We start from the raw sequence: 15,705 nt of genomic DNA on the forward strand, positions 1-15,705 counted from the left end.
TACCCATGTATAAGCTGCCATAGCAGACACAGCTAAACAAGGTAGCCATTTTTCCTTAAAGGAGTTCAACTAATATAAAAAAAACAAAACAAAATAAAACCTAGAAATAGTCAGCTCTGCTCCTCTTCATCTTAATCCTGGCACTGTCCGTTGCTAGTCTTGACACGCCGGGATCAACTAGAAAATAAACTTACAATTAGCAGCACGGAGTGTGGGTACAAGATGTCCGGCGCTCCGGGCTGCTAATTATGCACACACCCGCACCTCCCTCTCCCATACTTGGAGCATGGGAGATGGAGTTGAAGTCACGCAAGAGGCATGAATTCACTATCACCACGTGATGACACCTCCCTCTTCTAGCATGGGAGAGGGAGGTGCGGGGACATGCATAATTAGCAGCCTGGAGCCTGGGCATCTTGTCCCCCTGCTCCGTGCTGCTAATTCTACATTTCTTTTCTAGGTGATCCCGGCATGTCTAATGGTTGATTTCCTTTAATAAGTAAATGAAAAATAATGCTTCTCTATAGATATAATGTTAAATCTACCATATTATTCTAAAATCATTGAGGCACTATTTTCTTTTTCGTATATAATTTTTGGGGTTGAACTTTTACATGTTTGATAACCCGTGGATTGGGAAGACATTGATCTAATGTGTATGGTCAGCTTTAGACCCATAAGAGATGTGTCTTCAAATATGGTCTGTCCATCATTCAGTTACAAGAATTTTTTCCGTATTTCTGGTGGTAATGTTCCTAAGACATGTTCCTCCACATCAATCCCTCCTTTTTTCAGCTGAAAACAATTTGCAATCTCCTTTGGCAATTCAGTCAAGTTGTTGCCCATGAGGTCCAGGCTGGACAGAAGAGATAGCTGTTCAATCTCCGGTGGTAGATTAGTAAGTTTATTGGAACCAACATGAAGGGACCTCAGTCTAGAGCAGCGGAATAACTCACGTGGTAGGGCGGAAACTTGGTTAGATACAATAGCAAATGTTTCCAGGCGTGTTAAGTGACCAACCTCGTGGGGGATAGCTCTGATCTGATTATAGCTTACATCTAAATGTTTTAACCTAACAAGATTAAAAATAGAAACTGGTAAATTATCCAGGTTATTGTGAGAAATGGAGAGTTCTTCCAAGTTAAGTAGAAGCTCAATAGATGGTGGAAGACGACAGATAGCGTTGTTTGATAATCTTAAGATGTTCAGGCTTCGAAGACGCTGGAAGGTTCCAAGTTCATCAACGTATTTCAGATGGTTGGAGGTTAAATCAATACATTGCAGGTTTGTTAAGCCAAAAAGTGCCACAGGAATTTTGGAGATCTTGCAGTGGCTAAGTTTCAGCATCTGTAACTGGTTCATCCTTTTTAGTTGATTCAGTACCCCAAGCTCAGTGTCTCCATTCTGTATACTTAACTTTGACAGCTGCCCAGCCACATCCATCACTGCTGAAGGTAGATGAGATAAATTACTTGTCACAGAAAGAGACCTAAGTCCATGCAGTCCACGGAGAGAATGTAGACGGATGGATTTATTGTTGGAGCAATTAAGGTTGCCGGAAAGAAATAGTTGACTTAAATTCTTCAAAGAGTACATCCAAGACGGAAGTTCTTCCAAATCTGTGAATTTAACATGAAGCACTTTCAATCGCTCTCGAATGAAGGAGAATGCATCAGGGTCCACTTTGACTGAACAGTGACCGATATGGATCTCCGAAAGAGACTTGAGTTGAGAAACTGCTCCTACTAACTTTGCTGATGAGATCAACTCCAACTTCAGAACCTCAATCTCTCGCAATTCGTAGACGTCTTTTGGTATAACGGGGATCATGGCGAGTTGCAGCTCGCAGCGTCCATTGGTGTCCTTGTTGATCATCTGTCTCAGTTTCTCTGCTGGCCACTCAGAATTAAGAGCTAGCTCTCGGAGTCTCCCTTCACTCACAGCCGAGAGAAAGACAGAGAATCTCATGGAGTACAAGGTGTCATAGCGGTCTACCATGTGCAACATGAAGGCAAAGTCATTTTTAACATCAGGAATATCACTAAAACCTGGCCCTTCACTGGTTTTTTCAAAGGAGTACACCGTGAGGGATCTAGTAAATATCCAAAATAAGGCATAGGCAGAGAGAAAAGCATAGACACAAACAAGGACTATATAGGTTAGCAGAAGTTTTTCTAGTATGAAGGCCAAGTTGTGGGTGCACTTAAACACAGTATAACCCATGAGATTTTGTATGCCCGGTCTACACAAATGGTGGAAGCTAAATGAACCAACCAAACTGAGTGAGTACCCAAGGATTATAGAGACTTTAACCACTTTGAAAATAGTCTGACCAACATAGACCCTATAAACAACATCCGAGTCCTCGGCATGAGCTCGAAAGTGACGTATCTTCTCAAATAGAGCCTTAGCTTGCTCTTCCTCCTTTTTATCCAATATTGCAGGAACTGAGAGGGGTACAAATGAAAAGGGAATTTGATTTAGAAGTGGTGTCCTAGGGGAATAGTCCATGGAACGTGAACTGCTGGACTTTTGACGGCTATGTTCTGGAGGTGGTTGGTCACTAGTTTCTTCAAGTGCTTTAGTGGTCCAAGGAGATTCAAAGCATTTGGCCAAGATAGAAAGGAAAAGTTCCACCTTAGAAGATGTTTTTGGATACTTAAACCAAAAATTACTGCTCACCAATAACAACAAAGTGTTGATAAGGGCCAAGTAAGGAAAATACTTGGACTGCCAAGGTACGACTTTGTGGTAGCAGATGGCGCTCACATACCTATACTGCTGGAAGTCTAAATTGGTCAGGTGACCTATTCTTTTTGGAATAGTTGGAGTAGGTTTTGTGATAACGACGACTTCACTAAAGCCATTCGACATGTTCTTGGCAAGCTTTGGGGTTTTGGGCATACAGACAACTTTATCCATGGTGATAAGGAGTGTTGCAGAAAAGAAAGACGTCATGAGCATAATTATGAGGAGATAATCCATTAGGACGTCCCACCAAGGTTTCACGGCCTTGAAGTGGGCCTGGGTCTCGGCCAGCGATGCAGCCTCGCTTACTGTGATCATACCTGGAAATGGGAAAAACAACAGAAAAGTGATCAAAACACGACACTTACTTGTATTAACACTGTATTTAGAGTGATGCTTATAACGTAAGCAAGGCATAGCTAATCACTGAATACTTATGGGATATAAGTACTGTAGTGTTACAGCCCATGCAGTTTGTACACATGGACCACTTTGAAGGTGGTTGTTTGCTACCTGTGAAAGCTATTTCTTTGATTTATTGGAAAATGCCTGGGAGGCTGGGCTTAAAGGAGAGCTACCACCAGGATAAGGGTTATAAACCAAGCACACTGACATTCTGGTGTGTGTCCCCTCTGGTAGGATCTGCTCTTCATTTAGGTTCTTATACCCTGGTTTTTACAAAAAAAAGACTTTTAAAATATGAAAATGAGTCTGAGGGGCTCCAGGCTGTATAGGTGTTCATAATTTGCATAATTTTTAAATCTTTTTTTTCTTAAAAACAAGGGCATATGAAGCTTAAAGAAGAGCACACACCAGTATGTCAGTGTGCTTGGTTTACAATCCACAAGAAGATAGTAAGCCTTATCTGACTGTTTCACTTCACTTTCCACTCTTTACGGTCTTGGACAATTTTGGAAGGGATGAGGTTCCCATCACCGGCCTCAGCTGCACCTCACTGTTCTTGCTCATGTGACCCCTGAGGCCAGTGATTGTTTGCAGCAGTCATTGGAGGCTCAATACTTCTTATCCAAACAAAAATGTGAACACAAGGGGAATGGGCCTGTTTCATAGAAGGAGGGATTGAGAGGTGGGTGAGTTTTCTATTTTAACAGTACCCCCACTTCGCCCAGGGTTTTAAAGCCCCTTTAATAAGGGCCTTACACTTTACATTGATGTTGGAAATATGAGGCAACTATATCATTTGTATGGACACACAGATATCCAAATATGAAGCAGCACTCCACACTGTTCCATAATGGCCTTAAATTTAGGTGTCCTGGACCTCCCACCTGACTATAGAAAGCCTAATTAGCATACCATTGGTAATTATTGCCAACAAATAAAAGCAATGATTGCTGGGAAATAGTGGGAACTATAAAAATAATTTCCAGCTCTTCCAGAATTATAGGAGTATTATTAGATTGTTGAGTCAAATCCTAAACCTCCAAATCCCTTAGTTTATATGTAGGCCCCATCCACCTTCCAAGAGGCCATGTTCATGGAAAGTTGTCTTACTTGATAAATGTGACTCATTCTGTGTTGGGGACGATTCACACGGCGTTGGGTGGTCGACCAACTGGTGGGAATGGGACTCCTTGCATCAGAGACATATGGTGCAAAGAATTCTTCTTCTCAAAACAGCGGCACCAAATTGTAATCAGGATTGCGCTAGAGTGCAACAGGACGTGATTTGTGGACCGGCAATAGCTGTGTGCTTTAACCATTAGACAGCGTTATGTGTGCATATATTCCAGGACTTCAGACGTATTCTCTTATACAGGAATTGGTCGTCTTATATATTCGTTATCCATGGCCTCCTTCCTTTAAAATCAGCTTGTAAAATTATGCTAATGAGACGGAAGACCTCCAGGGATTGTTACCAGAGCACCTCCCTGCTGTAGCTTCACAGGCTGTTACAATATTTCCCCCTCCTCTTGCAGCACTTCCCCCTCCGCCTGTTGTAATCTGCAACAGAAGAAGTTTTAGCACACGGTGGTGGTAGGGGGAAGTGCTCTTTGCACACTGTAACAGCCCGTGCAACTGCAGCATGGAAAGGCTTTGGTAACACTAACAGGAGCCCATCTGACTCATTAGCAAAGTTGATTTTAAAGGAAGGAGACCCTGGATAATAAATATAAGAAGATTACCTGGATCTAGGAGTAAGTGTCCCTGGTTTATCCTGATGGATTTTGGTGGTCACTTTCCTTTAATATTACTTCTCATCCTACAATAGGCCATATATGATCCTTCTCCATGTCTTCCATCTATTATATGCGCTATGTATACGCGCCATACAAAACTAGAATGAGTTCTAAATTTTCCCAAAATGGGGGGGGGGAGGGGTGTCTTGTTTTGATATTATAGAAAATTTCCATTGCATCATGTAATATCACTGGGCCATTATAGATATACAGGGTTAGATAGACAGATATATCAATAGGAAATAGACAAATGATAGGAGATGGATAACTAGACAGATAGATGATAAGCATCTTCACCCAGGCATCAACTAAGGGGTATTAAGAGAGTGATACACAAAAGTCCACATGCAGAAGGCCCCTTTATGACAAGGGGCCCTGGGCAAATGCCGGCCCTGACTCCCTAACGCCGGCCCTGCATATGGCTACTAGTAGGCGGCAGATCATAGTATAGTGAGATGATGTTAGTACCAATCTTCAGTGTTCTGAATTGTATTTCTATCATTCTATATGATATCATTAAGAGATATAGCGATTGTCATCAGTAGATATTAGTCCTTGGATGTCCTTCTGGTGATGTGATGTCCTCCACACGTTTGACCCGTGGACCCCCCACCATTGTTATCCAGCTGAGCTCTCCAGCCCTGTGAATGTCCTTACCTCTCTGGAGTCTTGTAGATGTCACAATCCTTACCTCTACGGGCGATCATTTTTAAACCAGGAAGCAGATTCCAGGACAAGTCTCAGCGTGCGTCTTGTGCAGTCTCTTCTTTTTCTGTACAACTTTCTGATAATGTGTCTCCCCCTCGTCCTCCACTTCTTTCCCAAGGCTAAAAGTTTTATCAGGCAGAAACTTTCCCTCCTCGACCACTTTACACGTGTTCCCCTCCGCAGCTACATCTGAGCGTCGGGAGCCTCACCCACACGAATCTTTGGTTGGTTTAAGCATGAGTCAGTCATGCAGGACTCGGCTTTCATATACTGTGTACACAACTTTCAAGTTATTATAGGATTTGCCTTTATGATGGTGTGCACTATGCGTAACTGTGTGACTGGCACCCTATACAAGTCTTATCTGTGTGCTGATGTAATGCTACGCAGCCACCCCCCGCCCGACAGGTAGGTGTGTGAGTGACTTGTCACCAGTATTTTACACCTGTGCAACCTCCCCTATATAGCATTGTCACTTGTCAGTATACTGCTTTTTCTGTACAAAAGGATCCATCAACTCAAATCCAACCTTATGTCCTGGAAAAATCTGCTACTCGTTAGGCCCCATATACACTAGAAGTACCAAAATCGGCAACAATAATCTGATATGTAAGGGGCGGCCAAAGAAGCCATGAATAGTAATTTTTTGGTGTCAGCTCTTGTCAACTCACCTGTTCCTGTTCCCACAGAGGACCTTTCCCTACACAGATATAAAATATCCAAGAACCAGCTGAAGAACTTCTTTTGGACTTCTCTTCTCCTCGTAGAGCGGTATCATGTCTTTTCATACAAGTCGAGCTGACTATAGGATCATTTCCAAGGCATCAGAATGAAATGTAATAATTAAAGACTATAATTATTCTGGCGAAAAAAAACGTAACGTCACAATAGTTGTGCTAAACCGGTTTGCCGCATAATTAGAGGTTGACCTGAAAAAAATTTACCCAAGATCAAATAATAATATGTAAATATAAAGTTCATAAAATGAATTCTTGTATAGGTGTGAATAGGTCAGAGGTGCATAGGTCAAAGTGTATTCAGGTTATATCATACTATAGGTTAGAAAGAAGTACATAGAAGGGATGGTTGATGGCGAAGGACTGTGCCAAGTGAAATATTACCTCCAAGCTGCGGCCTTGTAAACGTGGATTCATTGTGTGGTTATCTGTCAAATTGTTAGTGCCAGTTGTATTGGATTTTGTATGGGTGATCAGACACCCAAGTGGGCCTGGAAAAAAAATTCACCCCACTTTTGTGAGAACAGCTAAAAAAAAAAAAAATCAAAAAAGTTATTTAAAAGTTTTATTAAAAAAGAACGTTACCACATCTGGTGAATGACGTGACTGGGAAAAAAAAATCAAAATTTTCGCCATTATTCTTACCATATAATTTGAGTACCAGTGAAAACTTTTTATGGTGAAGTATAAGAAGGTTGAGGGTGTCAGAATATAATGATACAAAGAACTTCTCTCCCAAAACTTTCAATGGTATTAAAACATAACAGAACCTATAGAATTTGGCGTTTCCATGATCACACTGGCCCAAAGGGGATATGGTGTGTTGAGAGATCCCATTGTAACCATTTCACTTATAAAATCACTCTGAGATTTTTGGGGAAATGAAAATGAGTTCAATGGTGCTCAGGCTCGACTGTGTCCTCACCTGCGCTGAAACCCGAGCGCAGGACAATACAGCAAAATATCGGACCTCGTCATAAGTCCTAGGTCAGTGGTGGTGAACCTATGGCATGGGTGCCACATGTGGCACTTGGAGCACTCTCAGTGGGCACCCAGGCCATCACCCCAGACAGGACTCAAAACCTCCTTCTGCAGTCCCTGGCCACCCAGGACATGCTGTGATCAGGGCTATTTTAAAGCTACACACCCTAAAGCAGCCTGGGACTACAGGAGAAGCAAGGAAGTGCAGACAGGGCTGCATTATTATTGTAGCTCCTGCTCCGGGCCCCGCAGTTCATCCTGTTCAGGGGACCCTGGAAGGAAGCGACAATGATCATCTGAATTTCTCCTCTTTCTTGCAACTGTTTTGGTGGCATCAGGACGCCGATACAATTAAAAGCCTTGACAAAACAGGTAGCGACATGTTACCACTTAAATTCCTATGTTGGCACTTTGCATTTAAATGATTAGGTTTGGTTCAAGTTTGGGCACCCGATCTCTAAAAGGTTCGCCATCACTGTCCTAGGTCATGGTGCATGGGTGTGAATAATACATGTGCAGAGCCCCCGTCAAGAGCTGCAAATGATTAGATTTTTACAATGTTTAAATATGGCAGCTCTCATTTCCCAACACTAGATGTCAGTATCTTCCTCTCAGTATGATGGCTGTTACGCTCCGATCCCTGACTCATTCAGTCCAGACCATAATTACAGACGCCACTTTTCCCAATTACAGAGGCGTACCTGATCCCTCCCTAATATCCCTGAACACAAGGCTACAGAGCGGATCCCTTTTATTTAGACAAGCCACACGCTTAATATCAATTTGTAATCAGATATGGCGGTTACATATGATGAAGTGCACACACACCACAAATAAGACGATCATCTAACCTCTGCACTGTGCAACAACTGCACAGTTTGTAGTCCTGGAATGTTCTACTCTCCTCCAGAAGTCTCAGTGACTCCACAGCTCCAGTGGGGGTTTGCTGTACTAGTGTAATAAATTCCCCCCCACTAGGTGATAAGCAGATAGCAGAGGATGTGGAGGTGGATTTGGTTGTGGGGCTATTGTTTGAAAACTTGTTTAGAAGCAGTTGTAGAGGAACCTCTGTCTGGAGAGCAAGCTGCGGCGCTCTACCTGAGGACATAGCTGATATGTAACTTGTTATTATACTGGAATAAAACCTGAAGAAATATCGCTCAGTGCTTGTCTTCTCCGGTCACGAGGACCTTTCGTGACAACATTGTCTTAGAATTAGAGAGAAATGTAAAAGAGAAAACGGGTGTGTTTCAAGACCAGGCCTTAGAACACCCGGTCGCGGCCAAAAGAACTTATAGGAAAACCGTATACCTACCTTCTCCCTGCAGCTTCCTGGCAGACAGCCAGAGGCACATCTACACCCACTGCAAGTGCGCACTAACCTTGTGCTTCAGACCTTAGTAGATCTGGTAAGTGATGTCTCTGGGTGCAGGACTATCAATTACAGTGAAGAGGGCTTTCTAAGGAAGAGAGAGCTTGACTTCAGTGTTAAAATCTCCGCCTCCTTGGCTTTAAGCAACCAATTTACATCTCACTTCAAAGTTGATTTTCTGGATGATGCCACCACCCTGGACCATGAAAGAAACATCATCTAGAAGGGGCTTAGCTGCGTGATAACATACTGGCAGTGGTTTATTAGGTCAATTTCTGATGGCAGGTTCCCTTTAAAGAGAACCTGTCACCATCAAAAATGGCACTAGAAACTAAAGTAAGCAGCTCCTAGTGCTAAAACAGACACAGCAGTGTTACACTGCTAGCGTTATTGGAAACTGCCGGCCTTTAAGAGCAGTCTGGTGTTTCTAGTGTACAGCGCAGCAGTGTTTGTTAGCGTTATCAGAGGTTTCCAATAGCGCTAGCAGTGTAACACTACTGCGTCTGTTTTAGCACTAGGAGCTGCTCAAATACCAAAAAAAAAAATAGACGAAAAAAGGGAAATACATGCCAATAATAATCTTTAATAACTTTATTGATAACAAATTAATTCTTTAACCCCTTAGCGCTCTGCGCCGTAGCTGTACTGTGCTGTGTCCCGCGAATAGCGCTCAGCACAATACAGCTACTGCGCAGAGACGATGCCGGTTCAGCGCTGCATAGCAGCCGAACCGGCATCGTTAGTCGCGGGATTTCAACGGTAATCTACCGTTGACATCCCCGGCTAACACCCGCGGTCGGAGTGGGCTCCGATCGCGGGTGTTTAACCCGTTAAATGCCACGGTCAACGCGACTGCGGCATTTAACATGCCTTCTGGGGGTCTTTACCCCATGATCGCCCCCCCCCCCCCCCCGCACCGTTTTCGGGGGGGGGGGGTGATCGCTGTTTTGGCACCTCTGGGGTCCGATCGGGACCCCAGAGAAGTCTGGAGGGATTACCTTTAAGATGGCGTCTGTGACGTCATCTTAAAGGCAAAGTGTCAGCCTATGCATCAGATGATTGCTTGTTCATATCCCATGGTGGATCATGTAAAAAAATGTAAAAAAAAAAATGTTTTTCAATAAAAAATTACTTTATAAATCACTAAAAATGCCCATAAGCCCCAAAACATATAAAGAGACATATAACGCTCAAAAAAGTCTAAATCATAACACAAACCCCACTCAATAACTATTGAACCCATATGATGAACGCCGTAAAAAAAAAACGTTAAAAACCCGCCAAAAATTATGATTTTTACCTATTATATCCCACTTAAAATGCAATAAAAAGTGATCAACAAAACATATGTACTCCAGAATGATACCTTTGCAAAGAACAACATGTCCCGCAAAAAACAAGCCATCGACCAGCTCTGTAGCCAAAAACGTAACAATGTTATGCCACTTGGAAGACGGCGATGCAAAAATGATAGATTTTTCCCCACATTAGGGTTTTATTTGGCAAATTTAGTAAAACATAAGATAAAATATTCATGTCTGGTATCCCCGTAATCGTATCAACCCATAGAATAAAGATAACATGATTATTAGGATATACGGTGAACACGAAAAAAAAAAAAGTAAAAAATCCAGTACAGAATTGATGCTTTTCTACTCATGACCTCAAAAAAAGTTCCAAAATTTTCAACAATAGGTGATACCAACCCCAAAATGGTAACACTGGAAAAAGCATCTAGTCCCGCAAAAAAAATGCCGTCACATGGTCCAAATAACGGAAAATCGAAAATTTTATAGCCTTCAAAAGGGGGCAACGAGAAAACTAAAATCCTGGCAGCTGCAGGGTGCTCCTTCCCTTCTGCGCCTCGCTGTGCCCCCATAAAACAAGTCACGGCCACGTGTGGGGGGTCTCTGTACTCAGGAGAAATTGTAGAACAAATTTTATGGTGAGTTTTCTTTTTATCTTTTGGAAATGTGTACATTTTAGGGCTAAATGAACGTATAACCGGCACAATTTGACCATTCTAAATTTCACCTCCATTTTGATTCAATTACTATGAAGATCTCAAGGGGTTAACAATCTTTGTAAAAGCTGTTTCTGATAGTTTGAGGGGGAAGATTTGAAAATGGGTAGATTATATAGGGGGTTTTTGTTGCTAAATATGTAAAATTTGATTTCAAACAGTATATATCCCCAAAATAGTCCATTCTGAAAATACGGAAAATCGCTATTCGATTTGTAAGCCGCGTGACGTCAAAATATATTATCCAAACATTTCAAAAATTATGAAAATGTAAAGTAGACAAATGGGAAATGTTATTCGGCAAGTTATTTAGGTGGTAAATCTATCTGCCTGAAAACGCGGTGATTTCAAATTACGAAAATGGCAAATTTTTCTAAAAATTCATCATTTTTTTCTTTTTGTAAATAAACGCAAAACTTATCAGCCAAAATTTACCACTAAAATGAAGTACAACATGTGGGGAAAAAACAATCTCAGAATCGCTTTGATAAGTAACAGTGTTCAAAAGTTATAACCATATAAAGAGACGCAAGTCAGAATCCAAAAAATGGGACTGAGCCTTAAAGGACACCTGTCATCAGGTCTGTGTCACTAGTCCTGTCACCTCTACCTGTTGGAGCAGCTCACAAGGATCCCATCCCAGCCTTTATCTAGTTATTTCATACCATTATTCATTGTAAAAGCATCTATTCTTTATTATGTAAATGAGGCTGGTCACATGGTCAGAGGCAGTGATGTCACCCCTGTTACCCCTCCCCTCTCCTCCCCCTGCTCATGTCTATGTGTAATGTATAGTAAAGCATTGCTGGTGTCTGTGCTGCATCTGCTGACATGCTGCATCCTCCTAATATACAGGTGAGAGACACAGACATCAGCTACACATGAATCTGACATGTTCTGCTGTAACATGGCTGCCTGGAGCTGCTGTATCTCTCCTATACACACACACACATGCACACACAGGCTGCAGGGGGAGTGGCCACCAGCACCAGGAAGCACATCATTATACAGGCTGTCAGTCATGCACTGGGGGTGTGGCTGTGCCTCCCACTCATGAATAGAGTGGACAGCTTGAATATACTAATGCTTCATTGGACATTTCACAGGTCATTTGCATACAGCTTTAGGACCTCATTGCTTAGGTTTACAGGCATGTAGAGGGACAATGAAGGGATAGAGGCAATGCTCTCTAATGGCAGTTTATGAAAATATATTTAGTTTAGGGGGGTTATTTTGCATGACGGGTATAAAGGTAGATCGGGTGGTAGGTGGATGTAAGAGACGTGAGGATAGCCCTTTTTAGAGCTAATCCTCACGTCCTCGCTAACATTTGGGAAACTTTATTAACCTAATATGTAAATTTAGTTATGCGGCTACTGGGGTGTGGAGTAGCCGGCATGAGGCTACACAGCGCGGCTACTCCACGCCCCAGTAGCCACATTACTCCTCCTACCCTGTTGTGTGCGGCGCACAGCTCCTCGGCGTGGAGTAGCCGCATAACTAAATTTACATATTAGGTTAATAAAGTTTCCCAAAAGTTAGCGGGGACGTGAGGATTAGCTCTAAAAAGAGCTCTCCTCACGTCCCTTACATCCACCTACCACCCGATCTACCTTTATAGGTAGATTCGTGGTGGTAGGTTCTCTTTAAGCTGTAAAATGGCTGCGTCCTTAAGGGGTTAAAATGTACTAAAAAAAATTCCAGGAGAGACATTGCATGAACAACCCAGGTAAGGGTACACAGCTGTATATGGAGTAGTGCAAAGGGAGCACAGCTCCTAATGGCAGTAATGTGTACTGCACCACATAGCAAAAACTCATGCCCAGACACAGAAGTTAACCCCTACGGGACTCAGCCTCTTTTGGCCTTAAGGACGCGGCCCCATTCTTCAAATCTGACCTGTGTCACTATAAGTGGTTATAGTTTTGGAACTCTATAAGATATCCAGGGGATTTTGAGATTGTTTTCTCGTTTTCTTGTACTTCAAATTAGTTTAAAAATTTGGATGAAATCTTTTGCGTTTAGTTATGAAAAAAAACTAAATTTGGCAAAAATTTGGAAAAATTCTTTATTTTCAACGTTCTAAATTCTCTACTTTTGATGCAGATAGTCATAGCTCCCAAATAAATTCATAACTTACATTTCCCAAATGTCTGCTTTATGTTGGCATGGTTTTTTAAGATTCCACATATTTTACTAGAATGTTTTGAGGCTCAGAATTTAGGTATCATTTTTCACATTTTTTGTAAAATCACCAAAACCCGCATTTAGATGAACCTGCTCAACTTCTAATTGACACTGAGAGGCCTAAATAATAGTGAGACTCGTAAATTACCCCATTGTGGAAACTAGACACCTCAACGTATGAAAAACCACTTTTAAGAAGTTTGTTAACGCTTTACGTGTTTTATAGGGGTTAAAACAAAATGGAGGTGCAGTCTGCAAATTGTAATATTTTTTCACAATACATTCATTTTGGGGGGAAAATTAAACATTTACAATGGATTAAATGAATAAAGGCTCCACAAAGTTTGATACCCAATCTCTCCCGAGTACACGGATACTCTATATGTGGTGGTAACCTGCTGTATGGGCGCACGGCCGGGCATAGAAGGGAAGGAGGCGCCATCCAGATCAGATTTGCTATGTCACATTGTACAGGATATAATTTTTCTCTTTTTTTTAATGTGGACCTATAGGGGCTTATTTCTTTTGCCACATGAGATGCACTTTTCTGGTACGTAATTTGGGGGAATCTATAGGCTAATTGGTGAGATTTTATTAACTCTTTGTTGGTGGAGGAAATGAAAAGCATCACTTTTCAGGAAGATTTTTATGGGGTTTTTTTTGCCCGTTTACCATACCATAAAAATAGTATATTATTTTTATTCTATGGGTCGCCACGATTACAAAAAGACCTCATTTATATAGATTTTTTATTTTTTTCCCATTTTTACTGCATAAAAAGTAATTTGGCAAAAATGTTGTTAATTTTAGCATCACCGTCTTTCATATGCATAACTTTTTTATTTTTCGCCTCACAAATCTGTTTAAGGGCTTATTTTTTGCGAGAAGGATTGCTCTTTTTAGTGGTCTTATTTTAGAGTGCATAACATTTTTTAAATCCCTTTTTAGAGCATTTTTATAGGGTATTAATTGAAAATAATCTTTTTTCTGGAGCTTTTTTTGTTTTGTTTTTTACAGGGTTCACTTTGCGGATCTAATAACGATTGTTTTATTATGCAGATTGTTACGGACGCAGGGATACCAAATATGTGGGGGTTTTGTGTATTTTATTCAATTGTACTGAATAAAAACCAATTTGGAGAAAATCTTGTTCATTTTAGCATCTCCATCTTTTAATATGCATAACTTTTTTATTTTTCGGCTGACAAATCTGGTTAGGGGCTTATTTTTTGCGAGAAGAGTTGTTCTTTTTAGTGGGCTTATTTTGGAGTTCATAACATTTTTTAAATTACCTTTTAGAGCATTTTTTTATAGGGTATTAATTAAAAAATTATCTTTTTTTCTACGGCGTGTACCGTGCGGGTCCAGTAATGATTGTGTTTTATTATACAGATTGTTACGGACGCGGCAATACCAAATATGCAGGGTTTTTTGTGTTTGTGTTTTTTATACTTTATTAAGTTTTTTTTATGGGAAAGTGACATTTTAGGGGCTTATATTTTAATGCATTTATTTTTTATTTATTCTAATGTATTAACTTTAGTGTTTTTGCCTTTTTTTTAATTATACATACTTGAACTTGAACCAGTGATGCTCTGATCACTGGTTTAAGTTCAATACACTGCTCTACAATACCATTTTATTGTAGAGCAGTGTAAACTGTCTGAGCAAGATTGCGCATGCTCAGACAGTTTACAGTCAGACCCGGAAGGGGTCTGGCTGCCATGGAGACCGGGCAGCTCCGGGGCACATGCCAGTCCTCGGAGCTGCCCAGAAGTGGATCGGATCCCCCGGTAAGCGGCACGGGGGATCCGATCCACAGCGCAAACACCCTTACACGCCGCGGTCATGTTTGACCGCGGCGTGTAAGGGGTTAACACCCACGATCGGAGCCGGCTCCGATCGCGGGTGTTAGCTGACAGCCGCTGCTTCTGGTACCGGCTCAGTTCGTGAGCCGGTGCCAGAAGCAGGACGTTATAGAATGTCCCCGTGCGCTAAGCATCTAGCCCCGGGGACGTACTATAACGTCCTGGTGCGCCTAGGGGTTAAGCAAATAAATACTACAAATAAACATGCAGTTATTTGAAAAAGTATCAGCCCCAAACAAAGCTAAAAATCTGTGAAAGGGAAATCCTGTGGACCACAGTACCTTGTGTTCAGCCTCAGGTACTGAACACCAGGTACTGAACACCAATCCCATGGGGGCTGAACACCACAAATTTTTTAGTACATTTTAAAGAATTAATTTGTTATCAATAAAGTTTCCCTTTAGAAGATTATTATTGGCATGGATTTCCCTTTTTTCGTTTATTTTTTTTTATATTTATTCAATAATTGTGAGGGCCACCTCTGACCACTCTGGAATAGTGGAGTTACCTTTATGATTAGATCTTAAGTGTCCTCTGTTATTGTTAGTACTGTTAATTGTTGTTGTGTTCTGTTATTTTGACTAGGAGCTGCTTAGTTATACCTTTTGACTCAAGTATAAGCCTAGGGTGGAAATCGCATTGGTCACAGCATCCAGCCAGGATATAGTGAGCAAGCATATGTCCCCCAGTATATAGCCTGGCAGGCCATGTACCCCCCACCCCAAATATAGCCAGGCAGCCATTGCCCCCCCCCCCCAGTATATAGTCAGCAGCCCCCTAGTATATAGCCAGGCAGCCATTGCCCCCCCAGTATATAGTCAGCAGCCCCTGCCCCCCCAGTATATAGCCAGCAGCCCCTGCCCCCCCAGTATATAGCCAG

General features: G+C 41.7%; 1 protein-coding gene across 2 annotated transcripts; it reads right to left on the reverse strand.

Annotated features, from left to right (window-relative positions):
- Window positions 1-474: 474 nt before the first annotated feature.
- On the reverse strand, window positions 475-6,144 carry LOC140127910 (volume-regulated anion channel subunit LRRC8D-like). Of its 2 annotated transcripts, none has more exons than XM_072149111.1 (2): window positions 5,641-6,144; window positions 475-3,068 (listed from the first exon to the last, which is right to left on the reverse strand). In XM_072149111.1, exons 1-2 carry the CDS (start codon window positions 5,654-5,656, stop codon window positions 718-720), a joined length of 2,367 nt encoding a protein of 788 aa, XP_072005212.1. In that variant the 5' UTR covers window positions 5,657-6,144; the 3' UTR covers window positions 475-717. The 2 variants fall into 2 exon arrangements, with proteins under 2 accessions (XP_072005212.1, XP_072005213.1); XM_072149112.1 differs by having other exon boundaries at window positions 5,607-6,144.
- Window positions 6,145-15,705: the final 9,561 nt, after the last annotated feature.

The sequence above is a fragment of the Engystomops pustulosus genome, chromosome 4 (assembly GCF_040894005.1).
Source record: "Engystomops pustulosus chromosome 4, aEngPut4.maternal, whole genome shotgun sequence".
NCBI classification, from domain to species: Eukaryota; Metazoa; Chordata; class Amphibia; order Anura; family Leptodactylidae; genus Engystomops; species Engystomops pustulosus.